General features: G+C 34.8%; 1 protein-coding gene across 1 annotated transcript in view; it reads left to right on the forward strand.

Annotated features, from left to right (window-relative positions):
- The window catches only part of LOC124357680 (chaoptin-like), an 83,923-nt gene that overhangs the window by 40,525 nt on the left and 18,483 nt on the right, over nucleotides 1-24,915 (forward strand). Inside the window, exons 2-3 of the mRNA XM_046809667.1 lie at nucleotides 1,836-2,001; nucleotides 4,825-4,966. Of these exons, the coding sequence (XP_046665623.1) occupies nucleotides 1,845-2,001; nucleotides 4,825-4,966 (299 nt within the window). The 5' untranslated portion in view covers nucleotides 1,836-1,844. The remainder of the gene's footprint in view (nucleotides 1-1,835; nucleotides 2,002-4,824; nucleotides 4,967-24,915) is intronic.

Below are 24,915 nucleotides of genomic sequence, written 5' to 3' on the forward strand. Positions count from 1 at the left end.
CAATAGAACAAGAGGAAATAATATTTGATCATCATTTGAATTTATCTTTAAATGTTATACACCGTATAAATGTAAGTACCGGTCCTGAATAATTGCATATATTTGCTCAATGACATTGAGACTTCTTCCCGATCCATATCAATAAAAATACATTATGGTTTTACCAATGCTCCAAGTGAGTTTTTAGTTCTAAAGAAATATTAGTATGTGCTCCCGAGGTGTAATACTAGACGGCAGTTAACTCTGGTAATTAAGTTTGAGCCTTGGCCACAAAGGAACGACATATTTGAGTTTGAAACCAAATAATGATAGATTATTACGACATAAGAACTTCATAAAACATGGTATTGTTTACCAACAATATTAACATTATTTTTATGGGAGGAAAAGGGTGAACCATCTATAAAACTAGGTGGAACTTTAAATGGAAATTAATTTCTAAGCATTAAACTGGTTATTTGGAATCTGTCTCTTAAGATCAGCTATTTTGCGACAAATTTATATCCAATAAAAAAAAAGACTGCGAAATAAAAATTCTCATAATATTTGTTTCCAGAACTCTCGCTACTAAATATTTCGCGTACTAAACAATTGCGAGGTAAAGTAGGAATGATAAATTCTCGTAGATAAATTAATCGCATGGCTTAATAGTGTGAGAGCTGAGCTCTGCAAAAGTCCAGAGATTTGCTGAGTACATAATGTGGTCTGAACTGCCGCATTGAGTGGACTTAAGGGCTGGCACTCCCTGGTGTTGGCAGGCTACCAGACGTCGATAACAGAGGGTGACAGATGGACACGCGCACGCACATACACGTGCTCGCAACCACTTGGACGTTACTACCTTTCAGATTAATGTCTCCTTGTAAAATCAGTGAAACAGTCTATAAGTCAATTGAGTGCTATTAGTATTTCTCTTTTCAAAATGTGGAATCTTTCATGTATAAAATATAATGAATCTTTTAATTATTGATGTAGCCATTATGGTAATTACGTAATTGAAAGTGTAATTAACATGTTACTTTAGTAAAATTTAAAGATGTTACTGAAAGAATTTGCTTATGGTTTTATAACATACACATTATAAAATATTCAAATGAATTATAAAAAATTGCGTCATTCAAAAACTGTTATGCTAATAAACAAATTATGGTTGTAACAACGCAATATAATTATACTGGAATAATTCTAATTACTCATACTATCGGGAAAGGGGTTAAAAAATTTTTAACTTTGAATAATTAAATTGTAGATAATATAAGTTATATATCGTATCAGATTACATAGGAAACATTTTTACAGCTCCAATTGGCGTTAACGATGAATTAACGTATGTTCAGTTTGTGGACATAAACGATGTAACGTGGTTTTAGACATGCTATAAATGCAGGGTTTCTCTCAGTTGTTCTCAGAAGGTCAAGGCAACCAAAATGGCGCTGTTAATGTCCAGGTGAAGGTTTCTGGGGAGACTCCCGTGGGCGATCCAAACCCGGATGAAGTGGGACAGCATTGGAGTGAAGCGAAGATGGTAATTTTTCTTGTAAATGCCACTAGCCTTGGGTATACTTGGGCATACAACAAATAATAACAATAAATACTAGTGCCGCACGAATAGTATGTGGGTGTCTTTCTATTGCTTACTTATTGTTCCAACGAGCACTCATAAACCACACACTCACTACTAGAGATTCCAAAATGGCTCTGTACTAACATTCTCTGATGCCCATATAAAGAAAATAGCGGATAAACAGTCAAATTTGAGTTTTAGATTTGACAGATTGATTTAAATACCTTTAGCAGTGTTATATTAAGAATGCTTACGTTATCAACTATGCTAGGACAGCAAGATGAGGTGCCTGGTGATGTTGGTGATGTGGACACATCTGAGCAGTAGCCAGCAAACCCAACCCTGCCCCTTCAACTCTATGTGCTCGTGTCGTACCAACAACTCTACCTACATCAGAGACGTCAGCTGTGTCGGGGTCCCCTTCTACAAGCTTCCAGGTGAGCCGGATAAACATTACAAAATACTTTCAGGTTGTATAAATGAATTGCTACAAAAATTATCGTGCAGTATGAAATATATAATTATAGCTTAGTCTGTGTTATCGGTACGTATAGAATATCTATGTCCAATGCTGTAAGTGGTGATGAATGGAAACTTTATAGGAAGTGAATATATCCTAGGAAGTTTGGTATTCCTAATGGATCGTTAAATTAAAAACAAAGCAAGACAACCCTAGGAGCTGGTTAATTTTCAGAGTATTATAATCTGCCCAACATTACATCAACAATTGCTTCGGGTTTCCTAAAACATTTATAGCGCAATAGTTGCGGCATTTACGTTTGGATTATCCTGAAAATATGAGTAAATGGCGCGACATGACACCAACGTTTGCGTCATTTTTGTTGGGTTTCCTTATATTAAGTGACGTAAATTTAACAGATACAAAATTTATGTTAGGGTTTCCTGAATATACGAGTAAATGGAAAGACATGACAGTAATAGTTGGGTTCTTTTGTTTGAGATCTCTGAATAAATGGTGCAGAATTGTATCAACACTTGTGTTATTTACGTTTGAGCTTCCAAACATAAATGTGGAATCGCAGCATCAATAGTTGTATTATTTGCGTTCTATTAGAAGAACAGTGCTTAAAAAGTTTATCGTATTAAAATAAATAGATAAAAAATAAAAAAGCAAATAAGATTTGATTATGGAGGCATCAGCCGTCGAAAATTGGTACTAAAAATGGCTGATTACTCATTTTTGCACAAACTTAAATATTTCATAGTTTTTAAACAGTTTTCAGTATTCAAAGAATCTCAATTACTACTGGTAGAGATTTTGCAAAAGTAAGATGAAAAAAGATGTCCATAAAACACTAGTTAATCTGGAATACACTGCACGGGACAGATTTAATTAAATCGTTTTCCTGAATACACAACACGTGGTTGGCTCTTTACTATTTCATTGCATCTTATTCAAATTAAAAATTTAAATTAAAAGCCACTTTCACAATGAAGAAAATGTTCTGTTTTATTTTCTTTATTGTGATAATTTTAAACTCTCTTGTTATAAACCGAGATGACTTTCACAGATGTTTTGGTCTTGTAGTCAACAAAAGACTATTACCACAGTTATTTATTCTTAATTTATATTTTATGCTGTGTTCGTATATTACATTAATGTTTATCTATTTTAAGTATATATTATCAAAGTTTAAAATTAAGTTAAATTAGTAAAATTAAATTAAATTTAGTCAAAAAAGTCATGGCATAATATTTCAAATAATATACTTTTATCTGTTATGTTCCAAGAATTACTGGACCTTATATTAAAACAAATCGCCCTGAGATTCAAATTTAATTTTCTCTCAAAATACAAATTTAATATCACACTTCTTTTAAAAACGTTTTATAGTTCAAGGCATATTTATTGACTGGAGTGGAATATTGTACAAAAAATCTTTTTGAGCAAATTTCTAAAACTCAAGTAAATTTTTTGGTAACGATATGTTACTAGGTAAAATATATATACTGAAAACAATTGCTAATGGTTTGAAGGTATCAATATAATATAATTTTTATTAAATTTAATCAGCAACATTTGTTTGTCATAACATCATTTAACTTGCATTTGTATTCAAAATATAAATATAGCTATTTAAAACTTTCAACAAAGGTTTATATGTAAATAGTTTGTGTTGTGTTGTTATGCGCTTTCGGACTATTGTTAGGTTTCATAAAAATCAGTTAATCGAAAAAAACTATTTTGTAAAATGATAAAATAAATAATTAAACAAAAAACACACACGCATGCCAGCACGTTAAGGTAACAAACCATTGTACCTTAAAGCCAATTTTGCTAATATGCAAAATAAGTTTTCAATATTATCAAAATAATTTGTGTGTGCGGGTTTTTTTTTTATTGTTCGTTCTAGCTTATAATGTTAATCACCCATAATTAAAATCCCACTTTTCCATACCGACAGAGCAATTTTATATACAAGAGCTCTGATTTTAATTAAAGTTTTTTTTTCCATTTTTCAGATATTATTCCATATTTAATAAAGGAATTACATAATTTGATACTATGGGATTGTATTACGAGCCAAAATGATTACTTGTGTGTATATTAAGTGTAAGAAACGGTTTATATATTTGGAGAACTTGGTATTATCCATATGTAAATTGTAACCCGTTATTAGTATTCTATAAAATACGTCACAGTAATATAAGTATAATTAGTATGTTAATATTATACACATTTATTTTACTGGAATACATCCTTTCTGCTTAATGTAATCAGCTAATCCGCCCTCTAGTTTTTCAACCAACTCTACCTAACTGAATATTCATGTTGATTTGATTACCAGAAGTTTTAAACTGGGCTTGCTGTGAATAGCTTGTAACAAATTTTATCTCTAACAACCTTTTTTACGTAAAGCTTGCTTGAAAAATTGAGTTTACGCAACATTTTTTTAACTGTTTTGACTAGAAAAGTGATAAAAATATTATTATTCATAATGTAGTAACAATTATTTTTCCTGGTTATTTCCTAGTTGCTACAATTGAAATTATTGCTCATGTTTAGCCAGCTGCACTTGATTTTAGAAATATCAGTAGTTTTAATTGTTCAGGTATTGTAATTGCCTCAAGCACTCCTCTTTTTAAGTTCCATGATTAACGCAAGTAAAAATTATAAAAGGATGAAATTGAACATGTTATTATGTGAGGCCTGATATAAGAACTCCTGCTACCAATCGACCTCACCACTGACCCTGTATAGTCGAGTCACGATAATTGATGGTATTTGGTGTTTGTAGAACTGCCTCATAGTCACATCTCACACCTTGACGTGGTAGGAGCCGGCCTGGACTACGTGGACGGCGATTCTCTTGGCGGGCAGGTTGAGACTCTGCGGTTGATCACCAACAACATCATCGACATTGCTGATAAAACATTTGCGTGAGTAGAGTTGAGCAGTTCTAGCATGATGGGTGAATTTTCTTATATAAAATAAGTCATTTAAATCAACTTGGGATCAAAACCCTGGAGGGAGAAATGTAGGCCTTGCAACTATCCAACTTTCTAGAAAACTGTATAGTGGGTTTTCAATGATTTTTTTCAAATACTTCTTAGTGTGTGTATATTTGTAAATGTAATCGAAACCTAATTACAGACTTCATCATTTAGGAGGAAACACAGTGTTGAGAGGATGACACGTAAGAACTCCTTCCATAAATAGCATACCCTCTCTCATTTTATAAATACAATTACATCTATATACTCTGATATTTATCTTACCGATATTTATCGTAGTCCCGTATGATTGAAATTCAAAGTTTAGATTAATTCTCCATATTACCCTTCGGTACTTACTCGCATGAGCCGATCCAGGCCGTGAGATGTGGGTGTATGTGTGTTTTGGGGTTGGACTGGATGGAACTTTTTCGGGCCGCACAACAAAAAGTTTTTTTTGAATTTGGAATACATTTTAATTTCCAACTCATCTTTTATACAGGCTTGTAACAGGCGGACTTGACTGGTGAAAGAATATTTTGGGGGAAGTCAATATCTCGAGAGTAAGCTATTGGATTTTCATTTGGCAATACTGTGACACTACAATCACACAATAAACCTGAATTTATTTTAAAGTTAGTTACAAAGGATATTGGGGATCATCCACCCCTGATAACTATACTTTGCAATAATTATAGTTAAGTTTAGAGGTGGAAAATAACGATGGTAAATGGCTGCAGCATGTGTTGTCCGCTGCTTTGCATGCTATTTCCTATTGAATAATAGGTAATGTGCCGAAAATAAGTGATAGTCACTGGAAGATATCAGAACAGGTCTGGAAAGTCTTATATATAACATATAATAACTCTATAAATACAGCCGCATGTGTAACTCACTCACTCACGTATACAAATTCTAACATACTTATAGAAGTGCTGGAAACACGAAATTTTAAAATAATTCGAAAACACGTTAAATTTGACCAGTGGATAGGAACACAAAAGGTAGTAAGGGATAGAGCACCGAGTTCTGTACGGTACGTAACAAAGCAAGATACGCAGGCTCTGGAAATGAAAAGCTTTATATTATTTCACCTGTTTTTGATTATCTTCATTTATTGGTGGTTATTCTATGCTAAGTTGATAGCTATCGCGATCGCTCTTTTATTCTACTTTGAAGGGTTCACTTGCAATAGGTCGGTGTCAGCAATATTAGTAAATAGGGAAAGAGTGAACATCATCTATTGTTTAAATACTCGTATTCTCACAATCTCACTGGTTTCAGATTGAATCTTTTTACTGACAGTTGACCTCTTGGTTTAATTATTCATAATATACAATTTCTCCTCTCCTCTCCGTTTTCTTTCTCACTTTTTATAAACAATACATTTCCTCTTAATTTTTTGTATTACAATTTAAAGTTTATTTAACATAATAATGTCTTTCTCTAGTGTTGTGAAGGGCTCCTTCCATCAGGGACGAACAGTTATTTCCTACGAGCAAAAACGCTCAGTGCACTGCGAATTCTGCTTGTATGGAAAGCCATTAGTTTTGAGTTTTCTTCAACGGCCATCGATACATACCTCTCATCGCTAGTGACTGTATTTACAGAACATTAAGGGATCAGAATCGTATGGGTGGAAATCGGTACTTGTGCAATGATGAACTTCCAGGCGAATTCTTAATCCAGGGCCAATCCGTAGCCGTTGAAGAAAATGTATTTGTGCACGACGCCTTATATCCTGTGACAGAGGAGGATATAAACGAAAGTGTTATCTCTCTGCCCAATATTTTAGGATCTCTGATGGCCGAGGAATTTCTAAACATTGGATTTTTGTGTACTGGACAAACAGTGACAGTTGCTTTTTGGCGCTTTTAGGAACAACTGTACCTATTTGATCCACATCCAGTAAACGAAAATCGAACACATGATTTGGCAAATGATATCAACAACCTGGCACGGCTCTTTCAGTGTGATACTTTTCCTGCTTTGGCCTCGTTGTTGTTGTCCAACGCTGCTCTTGATGGGTCTGTAAGACAGTACTCTATTACTCGGCTCACATTTAGATCATCAACATTCAGTGAAAATATACAAAACCTCACAATGCATGAAACCGCTAAAAATTCCGCAACAAAACCTAAAGCTTTTGGAAGAACCAAGAAAATAAAACCTGGACGCCCGAAAATACTGAAAACTACTAGAGAAGAGCAAGTGAAAGAGGCGAAAAAGCGATACTCTCAGCTAAATCCTGAAACCAATCGTGACGCTGTTCGTCGTTATGAAGATGGACATTTCGGCGTAGGACAGGGTAGGGTTCAGGTATTTCGTCTGATGAAACCAAAGGTCTGCGAATTTCAATATTTGCCTAACTCACTTGCTCGAAATATTGTTGCAAAAGGGCTTATGGCACACTATAGCAGTATGTTCTTATACGACATAAATGCATACAAATTGAAAAACTCTGCTTTTTTGTAGTGATGGAAATTACGGTTACTTTGACGTAATAGGTTCCAACGTTACGTGACGGAGCCGTAATAGGTTCCAGTAGCCTATTATTTTTGTCACCTATTACGGGACAGCTCCGGCTCCGCCTGGCGCTGTGGCTCCGCTCGCGCTCGGCCGGTCTGTCCACTGTCACCATATTATTTAATGGTGACAGTTACGTTACAGCCGTAGCTCTCGTAAACTTCAGCAAACACCCGTCACCGCAAACACTGATAATTCAACTTAATTTTTGAAATTACAGGTTAGAGTTGCAATACTAAAACATATTATTATTCGTAATTCTAAATTGCTTATGAACTAGTGTGTCATTTAAAATTTACTTAAGTTAAGTTACTATTAAGTCTTAAACCAGGGCTATAAAGTTGATAAGCCAATACCTTTTAGAATGTAATTTATGAGATACAACGTATTGAAAAAAATATACAAAGTATATTACAACTACAATATGCAAGTTAAAAATATACAACTAAAAAAACTTGTACTAAAAATATGTCGGCATTATAAAAACAACAGCTCTTAACACAGTTTTTGCCTGACATATAATAAGAAAACTAAACTAAGAACAACAAAAAAAAACTTATTGCACTAAATATCTGTTTAGCATTTAAAAACAACAGTTGTTCACATCGTTTCCCTGATAATCTGGTACGTCGTTCTGTAATTATGTATCCTGCTTTTGAGAATAATCTCTCACAGGGGACCGATGTTGCCACTGCACAAAAATGTTTTTTTTACAACTTGTGACAACAGAGGGTAAAAAACTTCATTTTGTTTCCACCACAGTAGTGGGTTTTCTGAGCGTCCGATGCATTCCTCGTCTAAATAACGGTTCATTTCAACAATTGCAGCAGATGTCTTTGAACCTGAAAATACAATGAATTATTGTAAGTGGATAATAAGTGTTTTACAACACGTAATTGAATATGACAGCAGATGCCTTTAACCCTGAAAATACAATTATTTTAAGTGGATAATAAAGTGTTTTTTAAAACCCAATTTAATATGGTTTACAGATTAAATATATTTTAACGTACCTGACGGTTTCTTGGATGCTATCATCTTATCAAGGTCTGCCCAGATAGAAAACTTTGCCTGTTTTGTAAGAGGCTGATTTCCATCGTCTTTTTCCTGACTTCCACTGACAGACGTCACAGAAGTGCTTGTCTTCTTGCTCCATATGGCTGACATGAGCTCAGTGCAGTAGGTTTTTATGGATCCAGCTGATTTTTCATCTGAAAATACTGCAAGCTTGAAACGTGGATCTAACAACGTCGCCAAAGCTATAGTCTTGCTGTTTTCAATGTTAGAAAATCTGGTTTTTAGTCCTTTGAGCAATTCATCAACTACACGTTTGGAGACTTCGCTTAGGGTTTTTCTTTTCTCATTTTATTGCAGACAGAAACTAGTCCATTGATAAATCCAATCACTTGGCTAGCTGTAAGGTAATTTTCCCCAGAGATATTTCTGGTTACTTCTTCAAATGGTTCCAGAACCATTACCAATTCGGAGCAAGTCTTCCATTCATCTTCGGTGAGCACTGGAATTTCTTTATTGATTAAAGCCACTGTCGTTTTAACAGCATCCTTCAACTCTGAAATTCTTTGCAACATATAAAATGTTGAGTTCCATCTTGTAGCTACTTGTAGAACTAGTTTTTTGGGTTCCAGTCCCAAATTTTTCTGTACTTCCCTTAGCTTCTCTGTAGCACTAAGTGCTTCTTTTTAAAATGAGAAACTATAGCTTTTATGCGATCTGTTAAGCTTGACAAACCTTCAATGCATCCTGCAAAATTAAATTAATTGTATGGGCGAAACATCCGAAGTGTTTTAGTTTTAGTTCATTAGTTATAGCCCCTACAATATTACTGGCATTGTCAGAGACAATGATCATGATTTTGCCTTCAAGGTGAAATTTTTTTACAATTTTGTCTATTTCTACCGCCAAGTTTTACACTTGTATGAGAAGATCTGATGACAGAACACTCAAGTAAAATTGATTTTAATTCAAAATCGTTAGAAATGTGGTGGGAAGTTAGAGCCATATAACTCTCTGTGTTTGAAGAGGTCCAAGTGTCAGTTGTCAAAGTAACATTTGATACTGTTAGCATTTCTTGTCGAACAGCATTCAAACACATCTCATATTCTGCTGGTATCATAGAAGATGAAATGGTTTTTCTGTTTGGCAGAACATAGTTTGGATTTAGACCATTGACGAACTTTTTAAAACCTTCGTCCTCTACTACTGAAAAGGGTTGGTAATCTTGAACAAACACATTTAAGAGGAGCTTGTCTAGTTTCTTCTTTTGGGTTTCACTAATTTTTTTCTGCTGAGGTATGAAGGACCTAATGCTTGGTTGGTTATTTTGGTACAATATTACACATTGAACTATTAGTGGCAATGTTGTCAGAATTTACATTCTGCATCGGCAATGTTGGTGTTCGATGTAGTCCTGTTTAAAGTAGAGGCCAAAGAAGGAACAGCAAGGGGTTCAACCACATTTGATACCGGTAAGTGTTTCCCTCCTGGCGGTGGCAAGCAACAGTGGTATGTTTTCTTTCTAAATGCTTTCTAAGGTTAGAAACTGTAGTTTTAAAACTTGCCAATTGACCACATAAATCGCACCTAGCAATTTTACTTACGGGATCCGTAGTTGTGAAGTAAGACCACAAATAAACTAGTCTTCTGTTTTCTGTTCATTTTGTTTCACACACCAGTCACACAAAATTAAAGATATTAACTACAAAAAACTGAGTGAAAACTATTAAAACACAATTTTATTAATGTATAAAACTAGTGGAAAAAGTCCAAAACACTACTATTAAACTATTAATACGGTTAGAACTGTCAATAACCAACTTGAAATGCACAAACACGATAGTAGCCCTCAGAGTCAGAACGCAAGTGCATTGAAGTTTTCGTGTCATAACACGACACGAATGGTCTGTGAATCACGTGTGAATGACGTGACAAAACTCAAATATAGTGGACAGCGGTAACGTAACGAATCCAGTGTCAGTGACACACCGTTCGTTCCGTATTACTCGTAGTTTTTGTAATAGGGTGATGGGTAGAAGTGGACAGATCCAGACTGTTTCTCAGATAGCCGTTTACTAAGTAACTGTTATGTTTACGTGACAAAAATAATAGGTGTTTGTTGTAACCTATTACAACGGTGACGGCTACTACGTGGTAATAGTGTTATTAAATCCTATTACGTTCTGTAACGACCATCACTACTTTTTTGAAGATGATATATTGGTATGTCCCAGTGCGAAGCACGTCTGTTTGAGAAAGAAAAGGATAGGAATAAATGGTGTTGCGGTGAAGGTGCGTACAACGTAACACGTTTGCTTCCTCTCAGTACACCATTTTATTTAAATCGACATTTCATGAATGCGCCTACAACGACCTATTTTCTTTTTGCACCCTCGAAATTTCTGGTGGGTACCGGCCCCCTAGTGGACTTTATTTCTTCAAGATCGAAGGAAGAATGTACCACCAGGCGCACAGTTTGGACACCCCCGGTCAACGGTTTGCTACTAAGGTCGGACACGTACAAATTTGTTAACCGGTACCGCCTATACATTTACGACGGTGAACAGCGCAGGAACATTGCCATGGGTAGATCACTTGATATTGGAACTATTGACGCCATTGCCAATTACTTGGATTCGATCAACCCTTTCATCGGGGATTTCCGGCGATTAGGTAATGGGCCATCGGTAAACGCTCATTTGGAGTTCTAGGTAACAAGTCGAGCTACTCATGGTAATGTTCTTGGCGACAGGAATAGGGGTGTTGAGGTGCACGCTGTGTCCAGCACTGACGAGCAGTGACCGAACCACGACGACTCACCGTCTGGAAAGTGAAAGCTGGAAGGCCGTCAACGATTGATCTGTTCAGTCCTCTGATGGAGCCCTTCCAGTACCCACTGCTCTATCCACGTGACACTTTGGGTTGGCAAATTGGCCTTCTTGATAGCAACGGGGAAAAAGCTTCCGCAGTACAACTACACGCGTTGTCTCTTGTTGTCCCATCCTCGCTTTTCATATCTCGGCCGTCTCTCGCAAGCCTGGCAGGTCGAGATGTTTGCGAGGTATGAAGAAGAGCGACTGCGGTTTATTAAATTCTCACAGTCAAGGTCGTCAGTCCAATATGTCATGCGGATAGGTCAACTAAACGAGCTTCTTGATGCTCAACGCAATGCTCCGGCAGGAAGACACGTTAGGGAAGACATTACACGTGATGAAACCGTACAAGGCGAGGGTGGCGCAAAGCCTGGTAAAATTTACGTCCCAAGTTCGTTTACCGGTGGGCCCAGATACATGAAGATTCATTACGAAATCGATTCCGTGATTCGCGCGGACATTCCCTCGGTTGAAGAGCCCGGCGGGAGACTCAGGAAGTTGGTGCTGCAACACATGAAGCCCTTGTGGTACAGAATATCGCACCGATTTCCCCTGCTGGGATTCTACGAAAGGTCACTGCACTAAACATTTCCCAGATCCTTCTTGGCAGACCACACACGTTGACGACAGAGGCTATTGCTATTCAAAATTATATTAACATTGCTATTCATCTGATTTCTTTATTTCAACGGCCTATATGTTTCTCTTTAATTGCCCATATTTTTAACTTGAGGCGGGACATGTGGAATACTTTACAACGAACTATTATTTCCAGCTTTCTCGACATTGACTTACTTCTAATTTACTTATTATATCATGTTATATTTTCCTGCTTACTGTGACGATACCAGATAGAGGATACTAAAATAAAGAAGTGTTTTTTTTTTTTTTTACCAAATTTCAAATACAATAATTTAAAATCACAAATTCCTAATAAGCTGCCAACCTCGTGTGACATTAAATACATCATCCGCTAACCAACGTACGAATACTACCGTTGTCTCACCTACAGTTATTAAGAATAAACCTTATTACAACCACGCACATGCTATTAAATAATTAGATATATGTGTATCTCTAGGAAAGTCTTAATAACTTTAGTGTACAATTTCGATTTACATATGCTCATATTTACCTAGTTTTTGAAACTGCAATAGCCTTACAAGACAATTTCTCTTACACTAAGTGACCTATGGCAAACTATTTTTTTAATACACGTTAATAAATCTGCATATATCTTCTGCCTAAATTTAGAACACAGCAGAAAACATCTGGTAATAACCCCTGTTGTGCAAATGACACTTTATCTAAGTTTCTTGATTTACAACTAGTTTGTAAGTTTTTCTTCAGATCAACTTTATTTTCTTTATTCATAAAACTACAACAAATATCCCGCACGATATCTCGAGAACTGATTCTCCTGTGGAAATAAATTTTAGCACGTTACTTATTCCCAAAATAAGTAGACATAATCGTATCAAAAATAATTAAGGTCAAAAATGCCGGCAAGGTCATTTCTTTTAAAAGCTTGACCAGATCCCTCATCGAATACTCGGACTTAACCTGTTCCCGAAATACGCTTATCCTCAAATTTGCTAACACCCCACTCAGGGGACTGGGGGCGTAGCCCCCAGCGAGCCGAGGCGAGTTCTATACATAACGTGGTTATATACATATGATGTCTTATATATGCGTTGGTCTGAAAAGTCTACATCATTCAAAAGCGACCACTTCCAGCCATTGTAATGCACTTTCCGTCTGAGGCATTTCTTTTGCCGGTAGTCTGTTAAGAGAATAATACAATTTCGTGTCAATTGTAATCATTGTATGGCAGTGGGTAGTGGAAAAAGAGAAATATAGTTTTCAAGGGGTTGCAACATCATTTCAGGTGGTTTATCAGCGCAAAAAATCATATTTTTTGGGAGGATTAAGACACGAGCGTCAAATTACTTCGTTATAAGAATTGTAATTTTTACATTTAAATCATGAGTCACATGTGTGCCAAATTTCAACTTAAAGAATTAGTGATGAAAGGGTATGTGAGAGCTTTGCCTATTATTATTGTTATATGTCGCAATGAGTTAATGGTCCATTCCTGTAAACTTTATCTTACAGTTTTTATTAATTGCTTTGTTTACGTTGCAAATAACAATCTGCCAGCAATTATAACTGTATTAGTTTTTTACTTTACTTTTACTCTATTACGTATGTAACTATCTATATTGGATGGAAATATAACAATATTATTTTCCAGTTATTTAGAAACATGATCAAAACACATTTCTCATACAAGTACAAAGGAAATCCTTTCATATAGATATGTTACATGGTAGTAAAATATGGAGTTTTCAGTAAATGTGAAAATAAAAACTCTTCTTGCGTAAATAATGTCCTATTATTATACCAAAACGTGTTCAGTGTGAGACGAAAGTTTTAATGTATATTTCATATGAAACTGCTGTCGTTATATATCCACAATTCCACATTAAATGTATCCTTTGTGTTGAACTGGAGCATGGCAACAAAATATGGCAATATTTTAGCTTGCAAATGCACATACTCTGTGTGGCTGGCTTCTACAATAATGGTTGATTAAAAAGTCTGGGAATATAAAGTCTGTGTAGCTGGGTCAAACATGTTCCTGATAAAGAAAAGCTATTTCAGGCCTTATATATAAAATATCAAACAAATGTATATACACACATTGTACCAGTGAAAGAGACCCCATATAATTTTCAATCTCTTCACAAACTGTACTTTAGTTTTATACTATACTCTTCTTTGGCAAACTAAACACCAAATCATTCTCTCATTACGACACTATTTAAAGTGATTCTAGTTATTGGTATGATGGTTGTTATAAGTTAATAGTGAGAAATAATTATGACCGCGACAAAGAACGTAGCCATCTCGGGTAATGTTAAAATGAGAAAAATATGGATTTTAATTTCAACGCTATTTGTTTACTCGTGCAAAAGTAATAAGAGATTTCCACTTTGCAATCTTTTACAATTGCTCAAGGTATACAAATCTGAGTTGCACATTAGAGCTTTTAAACATTCTGATTATTAGATTTGAATTTATCGATTAGTTAAATAGAAGATTATGGAACAAGCTAACGTCTCTTCAATAAATTTTATTTTACGTATTTAATTAATTTCTTTTAGATCGTGTTATGAATTATGCCTTCGTTTCATAGCAATAATGGTTTAAAAGCTTATCATTTCTAACACTCAAATATTACCTTAAATACTACTTATTTTTCTTCTTTTTTGAAATTCATGTAAATTTTAAATGCTATAATGTATCAAAAAAATAAAGAATGCTACCTACTAATAATTTGTCTTACAATAATTTATATGAAACCATTAAGTGGTAATTTGACACAGTATGACTGTGAGTAATGTTTATTTGATTATTTATCATAATATTACAAACATAAAAAACTGTGAAATTTTTAAACTTAATATTAAAGCCTCACTTAAGTAACATAAAATAAACTTTAGAAGAGAAAAATATCCCAAATGGCTTTAGTTTTAATAGATATATTTTACATATTAAAATATATTTTATAGATTTTTTCTACAGTTCTACATTGTACGTGAATATAGATTGTTATAAAGTTAAAACCCAACCAACCGATGCCAAATTTACGATAGTATACAATGAGGAATGTGTGCTTTTAAGATTTATAAAAATAATTTATTGTAACAATTTCTATAGATATGGATATTTAGTTTATTATTTCATACAATTTTAATATTAAAAATAAAATTATATCAATATTTCTTACGTTAGTATGATTCATTTTTGCAATTTCCCTCCACCATTCAAACGGATGCAGCGTTCCCCCATTATCGTCACTTCATCTAAACTTTCTCCTTTATGACAATTCCAAGGGAAATACAACGAATGGTTGGCAGTTAAAAACAATAGCGGAGCGATTTAAGACAAAAAAGAGGATAAGAAACCGTATAGTAGGGGAGCACAATGGACGGCCACCTACACAACAGCCTTTTGTTAGGGAGCAACAGCTGCCCTTCAGCTATTGTCTCCAAACACTTTTCCACCCATTGTTTTTGTTTCCTTCTTTCAACAGCTTCTTTACATTAATGGCCGTGTAGCCCCATTCATTCTTCTGCCAGGATTGTACATTTTGTACATTATCCACGAGCAGGTAAAATAATTTCCTTCAATGGAGAGATAAACACTGTGCGTGGGCTCAACTAAAACTAAGCAAACGTGGATTACTGATTATACGGGTTTTTTTTCTTAACATTAAAACTTCTAAAATTTGTATTGTCGGCAGTTTTAGTGGTTTGTATCGTAATGAAATAACGTTTATGTGAGCTTATATAAAAAAAGAAAAAAAGCACTAGTATACAATTGGAAAGTGTTATAATTAGAACTATTATAAACAAATGTAGATCAACAGTGTACGTATGTAATGAACGTGGATTTCGATAAAAGACTCTTGATATAAGAAACCTTTGATTTGAATCGTTATGCGGATAATATTCTGAAATGCTGCAGAAAACTGTTAGTAATAATGGCCTCCTTCTCAAGCTGCAGTACGGCACAATAAATTCTTTAGCGAACCAGGCCAAGCCTACATACACTACAATGCTGAACTCCCGTTCTACGCCATGCCACTTAAAATTGAAATACTTCGAGGTAAATCCTTTGAAACACGCTCCCTCGTGCACTTGTGGCGAATATAAATATTAATATGAGCATCGCTACCCCACTGAGCTGAACACGATTCTTCTTGCCAACGTAATAAAATTAACTGCTTAATATTAATTTACCCTGTAGAGTTATATTTCTAAAATTTAACTTAATTTTCAGTTTTCTGCGTACGATTCAACAAGTACACAACAAGGACTAGAAAGTTTTGGTCTAGAACCCGTGAACCAATTAGCACTGTATAAGGACACAACCAAGTTATTCTTTAAATCGAGAGCAACGTTTCTTGACAAAGAAATCGATAGTAATCAATGCCAATTTTGGTGGAGGTTGTAACGGAAGGCGGGCATTGAAAGATTTAAAATAATTTTAATGGGTTGTAGTTTAAAAAATATTTTTTCCTCTCAGCATATTTTTCTTAGCTTGACAAGTTTAAAAACGACATTGGACACATAAATAATACTTACAGTATATCACCGTCACGTACTATATAAATAGAGGGAAAGGCGCTGCTTTCCGCTAAATGGTTGGTATGATTGTGGTTATAGGACGCTGATTTCACGTTTTACAGTTTTTGGTAACTTTGCAGATTTGATTGTGAATATAATTTTATCAACTAAATATGTTTAGTATAAATATCTCAAATCTATAATGAGACAAGGTATTATCTGAGAATAGTAAAGTAAATGGTTTCGTTGTAAAATGGATTATTGCAAGCACTTTACAAATAATGATTTTGAAGTATAGGAAGATATATATATATATATATATATATATATATATATAAATTATTTATCTTTTTCTTCGTTTAAAATTGGCGCTGATGAATGTATATATATATTTTTTAAATTTTATATATATATATATATATATATAAATAAATTTTATTTTCACCAAAGTGTTTAGATTACAAATAACTCCAAATGAATGGTCCTTCATAGCTACAAATTTTGGTAATATTTTTATCGGAAGGCAGGCGTTCAATATTATAGCATAATTCTTCTCTCACAACAGTTTATTTGAGACCCTGTATATGAAACAACCTGTACAATACTACAATAGTATAGTACTGTTTCATAGTAGTCATACTAGTTTTATTCTCAGAACTTACTTCTGACGTCAGTTCTTCAGACTTCAGAACGTGACGTAATAAATAAATGTTGCGATTCAACAAAATTAATTTGCCTCAATAAATTTTCAATATTTTAGTAGATCCTTAGCTTCTAGTTTACTAATCATGAGTTTAAAATAAAAATATAATTTATTACTGTATTTCGATATTGAACATTATTATATTTAATTCAATAGATACATTATTGAATATCGATATGTGAAAAGATATATCAAAAGAGAAATATCGACTGTATTTTTTGTTGCATTTCGAGCTAGTAACAAAATAACAAACTTGGAGAAAGCATTAACTACCGTCAACAGATATTAGTTGCTTTTGTTTGACCTAGGAAGTTTACTAATGTGATCTATGAATATATTTTCAAAAGTTATTGTAACTTATTCCGATGCAAGTTTACCCATTGTACAGTTTTGAGCCTCCTTGGAAAATTTGAAATGATCTCACATGGTATGAGATTATTGTATCTAGTTTTTGGGCCCCAAATATTTTAAGAATGCGCGTCTGTGTCTTTTTAATTCCCAAATGAGCTGCAGATTAAAAAATGTGTGACCAAAAACTGAATGTGATTTACTGCCAGGGTCATTTACTCCGGATGATGGTTGTTTTAGCCGACTTATCGGAGATGAAACAAGTCTGATCAAAAGTGCTGTTTGTGTATATGCATAATATACGGAAGTATATACAGGCAAATAGTGAAAATTGAACACATATTTGTATCTGATATCTTAAAAAATATGATCAATTAAAAGTGTGAGGATTTCAGAAGCGGTTGCAAGACCAAAAGGCAGAATATTGTACTCAAATTGACCGAAATGTAGAACAAACTCTGTGAGTATCTTTGACACTTCATAGAAAGGAACCTGTAGATGAGCATAATTTAAGTCCACCAACCTAAGCTGTCTAAACAACCATACAAAATGTTCTCCTTTCTTTGGTACTAAAAAGCTGGCTAGGCATAGGAAGTCATTGATGGTCTGATCACCCCGTTGATCACTACCATGTTCTTTGATTGCCTCCATTTCTTGTGGAGCAAACTGATAATGTATATTTCTAACGATTGCATCCGAATTTATTTTAAATGAATATTTGACTAAGTTTGTATGGTCTAATTTAGTGGTAATTGTTTCTTAAACTTCGAGATAAATAATCTAAGGTGCCTTATGGGAACATTAATATTTGATTTGCCATCTTAATGATTCATCTGGTTTTAGTCAGAAAGTCACAACCTAAAATGATTGGCACTGGTATTTCTTAGGCCACAAGAAATCAAAAATGTCATGACAAGTTAGAAATTTTGAAGTGTAATACACTCTTCATATTAAATATTATATTTTGTTCAAGATCCGTAATGGCTGACTAATGTGTCGTTGAAACAGATTTTATCACTCTGGGGATATTATTTAAACTCTGAAAACAGCTATTCGATATGATGGAGAATGAAAAATTTGAGTCAACCAACGATTTAAATATCAAAGTTGGCAGGAGAATGGGTGTAATTAAAGAGTATAATTGCTTCACAGCTTTATCATTGTACATGGGTTACCAGCCTAGTCGTGCACAATGACTTATATCTCTTCCGCGTCACATAACCACAATCATAAAATAAATACAAAACCATGACAATTAGTAGCAGAGCGGGATTTTTAATAATATATAATAATGTGGCCATTTTTCTGAACTTAAATTATCATATTTCTGATATATAAACATATTACAACTCAAGTGATAGAGCAGGAAGAAGTTTGGCTTTGCAAGATCCAACCCCAACTATGAATTCATCTCCTGAGCAATAATCTTTAAATATCACTTCGTCACCATCATGTAGAAACTTTCGCGTCTTTTCTGATATTTGTATAGCGTTTGTACCAATCCATGTAAGTTCTAACATGGAGCTCATTGAGTTTGAGCAGGTTTCAATGATTATGCCGGATTTCAGAAGATCTTCTGGATTCATGGTACATCCTGTGATGGTGTGGTACACTAGCTGCTGTTTGTGTGTCCAGTACAGATATTTTTACTTTATGTATGAAATGCTTGTCTCAACAGAAGACCCAGTACATTTAAAATCAACGATCAAGTTGATATCAAAGTTGTGCTTACCATCATGTTTTAACTACGGGAATGGTTCTGGATCTTGTTCATCTATTTCAGACTTAAAGGGCTCTAAGGCTTCCATAGCGAGAATCCAGAGAGATATAGTTGTTCCCAGGTTCTTGGACAAGAATGCGCCCATTCTTGTTAATGGTTGTTTAAGTGGTGACAATAGAGAGAGATATGGTTGTCAGGCTCTTGGACAAGAATTGACCCAAAAGAACTTTTTCCCACTTTTGAATATCCCGAGCACTCCGGTAATGGAGATATCCAGTGAACATCTCCTTAATTTGTGGTACATCCTGTAGTGGTAAATAACTGTTGGTTATCATGGGTGAGCATCATCTGGTGTAGTGTCTAGAACCCTAAGTTGCGGTCCCAATGGCTAAATTTGCCTTTGTAGCAGGAGAGCCTCCTAATTTGGGCCTTCTAAAAATATGGATTTCAAATTAAATGGTAGGATTTGTATGTGGTGGAGCCACAAATCGCATTACAGAGCTAATTGCAATACAGATGCTGAAGATAATATTGTGTTCTTAAATGAAAGGAATGCTCCATATTAAAAAATGGAAAGAAGTTCCTTTGGTTCCATTCTTGTCCATGAGCTTGACAACCATATCTCTCTCGATTGTCACAACTTACACAGCCATTGACAAGAATGGACCCATTCCTGTCCAAGAACTTGGGAACAACCATATCTCTCTGGATTCTCGCTATGGAAGCCTTAGAGCCCTTTAAGTCTGAAATAGATGAACAAGATCCAGAACCATTTCCGTACTTAAAACATGATGATAAGCACAACTTTGATATCAACTTGATCGTTGATTTAAAATTTACTGGGTCTTCTGTTGGAACAAGCATTTCATACATAAAGTAAAAATATCTGTACTGGACACACAAACAGCAGCTAGTGCACCACACCATCACAGGATGTACCATGAATCCAGAAGATCTTCTGAAATCCGTCATAATCAGTGAAACCTGCTCAAACTCAAAGAGCTCCATGTTAGAACTTGCATGGATTGGTACAAACGCTATACAAATATCAGAAGAGACGCGAAAGTTTCTACATGATGGTGACGAAGTGATATTTAAAGATTATTGCTCATGAGATGAATTCATAGTTGGGGTTGGATCTTGCAAAGCCAAACTTCTTCCTGCTTTATCACTTGAGTTGTAATATGTTTAATACAAGAAAAAAACATTCATGTCAAGTTAGAAATTGTGAAGTGTAATATAGCCTTCATATTAAATATTTTTGTAAAGCAGTATTCTTTAGTTTGGTGGACTTAAATCATGCAACAAGGTCCCTTTGCATGAAGGCCCAAAGATACACACAGCATTTATTCTATATTTTGGTCAATTTTAATACAATTTTCTGCCTTTTAGTTTTGCAACCGGTTGTTCAAAATCCGAAATGGCTGACTAATGTGTCGTTGAAACAGATTTTACCACTCTGGGGATATTATTTAAACTCTGAAAACAGCTATTCGATATGATGGAGAATGAAAAATTTGAGTCAACCAACGATTTAAATATCAAAGTTGGCAGGAGAATGGGTGTAATTAAAGAGTATAATTGCTTCACAGCTTTATCATTGTACATGGGTTACCAGCCTAGTCGTGCACAATGACTTATATCTCTTCCGCGTCACATAACCACAATCATAAATTAAATACAAAACCATGACAATTAGTAGCAGAGCGTGGTTTTTAATAATATATAATAATGTGGCCATTTTTCTGAACTTAAATTATCATATTTCTGATATATAAACATATTACAACTCAAGTGATAGAGCAGGAAGAAGTTTGGCTTTGCAAGATCCAACCCCAACTATGAATTCATCTCCTGAGCAATAATCTTTAAATATCACTTCGTCAACATCATGTAGAAACTTTCGCGTCTTTTCTGATAATTGTATAGCGTTTGTACCAATCCATGTAAGTTCTAACATGGAGCTCATTGAGTTTGAGCAGGTTTCAATGATTATGCCGGATTTCAGAAGATCTTCTGGATTCATGGTACATCCTGTGATGGTGTGGTACACTAGCTGCTGTTTGTGTGTCCAGTACAGATATTTTTACTTTATGTATGAAATGCTTGTCTCAACAGAAGACCCAGTACATTTAAAATCAACGATCAAGTTGATATCAAAGTTGTGCTTACCATCATGTTTTAACTACGGGAATGGTTCTGGATCTTGTTCATCTATTTCAGACTTAAAGGGCTCTAAGGCTTCCATAGCGAGAATCCAGAGAGATATAGTTGTTCCCAGGTTCTTGGACAAGAATGCGCCCATTCTTGTTAATGGTTGTTTAAGTGGTGACAATAGAGAGAGATATGGTTGTCAGGCTCTTGGACAAGAATTGACCCAAAAGAACTTTTTCCCACTTTTGAATATCCCGAGCACTCCGGTAATGGAGATATCCAGTGAACATCTCCTTAATTTGTGGTACATCCTGTAGTGGTAAATAACTGTTGGTTATCATGGGTGAGCATCATCTGGTGTAGTGTCTAGAACCCTAAGTTGCGGTCCCAATGGCTAAATTTGCCTTTGTAGCAGGAGAGCCTCCTAATTTGGGCCTTCTAAAAATATGGATTTCAAATTAAAGGTAGGATTTGTATGTGGTGGAGCCACAAATCGCATTACAGAGCTAATTGCAATACAGATGCTGAAGATAATATTGTGTTCTTAAATGAAAGGAATGCTCCATATTAAAAAATGGAAAGAAGTTCCTTTGGTTCCATTCTTGTCCATGAGCTTGACAACCATATCTCTCTCGATTGTCACAACTTACACAGCCATTGACAAGAATGGACCCATTCCTGTCCAAGAACTTGGGAACAACCATATCTCTCTGGATTCTCGCTATGGAAGCCTTAGAGCCCTTTAAGTCTGAAATAGATGAACAAGATCCAGAACCATTTCCGTACTTAAAACATGATGATAAGCACAACTTTGATATCAACTTGATCGTTGATTTAAAATTTACTGGGTCTTCTGTTGGAACAAGCATTTCATACATAAAGTAAAAATATCTGTACTGGACACACAAACAGCAGCTAGTGCACCACACCATCACAGGATGTACCATGAATCCAGAAGATCTTCTGAAATCCGGCATAATCAGTGAAACCTGCTCAAACTCAAAGAGCTCCATGTTAGAACTTGCATGGATTGGTACAAACGCTATACAAATATCAGAAGAGACGCGAAAGTTTCTACATGATGGTGACGAAGTGATATTTAAAGATTATTGCTCATGAGATGAATTCATAGTTGGGGTTGGATCTTGCAAAGCCAAACTTCTTCCTGCTCTACCACTTGAGTTGTAATATGTTTATATATCATAAAAATGATAATTTAAGTTCAGAAAAAATGGCCACATTATTATATATTATTAAAAATCACGCTCTGCTACTAAATGTCATGGTTTTGTATTTATTTTATGATTGTGGTTATGTGACGCGGAAGAGATATAAGTCATTGTGCACGACTAGGCTGGTAACCCATGTACAATGATAAAGCTGTGAAGCAATTATACTCTTTAATTACACCCATTCTCCTGCCAACTTTGATATTTAAATCGTTGGTTGACTCAAATTTTTCATTCTCCATCATATCGAATAGCTGTTTTCAGAGTTTAAATAATATCCCCAGAGTGATAAAATCTGTTTCAACGACACATTAGTCAGCCATTTCGGATTTTGAACAAAATATAATATTTAATATGAAGGCTATATTACACTTCACAATTTCTAACTTGACATGAATTTTTTTTTCTTGTGGCCTAAGAAATACCAGTGCCAATCATTTTAGGTTGTGACTTTCTGACTAAAACCAGATCAATCATTAAGATGGCAAATCAAATATTAATGTTCCCACAAGGCACCTTCGATTATGTATCTCGCTCAATGAGCTGAATTACTAAGTCTAACAATATGTCCAATTAAGTTAAGAGAAACCTTTCGTCTGATCAAGTAGATCATCTATTAAGACTGGTATTTAAATTTTCAGAAATAATTACCACACAATTATATCATAAAAATGTATTCAAATGCAATATGCAATTGTTATAAAAAATAGACACTATAAGTTTGCTGTACCAAAAATGGATGCAATCAAAGAAAATGTTGGTCGTCTATTGCTTCATGAGGCGATCATACTATTAATGTATCCCTATGATTCGCGAACATTTTTAGTACCAACGTCGGGAAAACACGTTTGGTTGTTCACTTAAACAAGTTAACTCATTAATAGATCTTGAGACGAATCCTATGTAAACTATAGTCTACTTTTTAATATTTTTGTAAAGCAGTATTCTTTAGTTTGGTGGACTTAAATCATGCAACAAGGTCCCTTTGCATGAAGGCCCAAAGATACACACAGCATTTGTTCTATATTTTGGTCAATTTTAATACAATTTTCTGCCTTTTAGTTTTGCAACCGGTTCTTCAAAATCCGAAATGGCTGACTAATGTGTCGTTGAACAGATTTTATCACTTTGGGGATATTATTTAAAATCTGAAAACAGCTATTCGATATGATGGAGAATGAAAACTCTGAGTCGACCAACGATTTAAATATCAAAGTTGGCAGGAGAATGGGTTTAATTATAGAGTATAATTGCTTCACAGCCTTATAATTGTACATGGATTACCAGCCTAGTCGTGCACAATGACTTATATCTCTTCCGCGTCACATAACCACAATCATAAAATAAATACAAAACCATGACAATTAGTAGCAGAGCGTGGCTTTTAATAATAAACAATTATGTGGACATTTTTTCTGAACTTAAATTATTATTTTTATGATATATAAACATATTAAAACTCAAGTGGTAAAACAGGAAGAAGTTTGGCTTTGCAAGATCTAACCACAACTCTGAATCCATCTCCTGGGCAATAACCTTCAAATATAACTTCGTCACCATCATGTAGAAACTTTCGTGTCTCTTCTTCTGATATTTGTATAGGGTTTGTACCAATCCATGCAAGTTCTAACATGGAGCTCATTGAGTTTGAGCAGGTTGCACTGGTTGTGCCGGATGCCAGATTATCTCCTTGATTCATGGTACATCCTGTGATGGTGTGGTACACTAGCTGCTGTTTGTGTCCAGTACAAGTATTTTTACTTTATGTATAAAATCCTTGTCCCAACATTAGACCCAGTTTAAAATTTACATTAAATACATTAAATTACATATATACATTTAAAATCAACGATTAATTTGATATCAAAGTTGTGCTTATCATCTTGCTTTAAGTACGGAAAGGCTTTTCAATCTTGTTCTTCTTTTCACACTTAAAAGGCTCTGAAGCTTCCTTAGCGAGAATCCAGAGACATATGATATGATGGAGAATGAAAACTCTGAGTCGACCAACGATTTAAATATCAAAGTTGGCAGGAGAATGGGTGTAATTAAAGAGTATAATTGCTTCACAGACTTATCATTGTACATGGGTTACCAGCCTAGTCGTGCACAATGACTTATATCTCTTCCGCGTCACATAACCACAATCATAAAATAAATACAAAACCATGAAAATTAGTAGCAGAGCGTGGT

The sequence above is a fragment of the Homalodisca vitripennis genome, chromosome 3, assembly GCF_021130785.1.
Source record: "Homalodisca vitripennis isolate AUS2020 chromosome 3, UT_GWSS_2.1, whole genome shotgun sequence".
Taxonomy (NCBI): Eukaryota; Metazoa; Arthropoda; class Insecta; order Hemiptera; family Cicadellidae; genus Homalodisca; species Homalodisca vitripennis.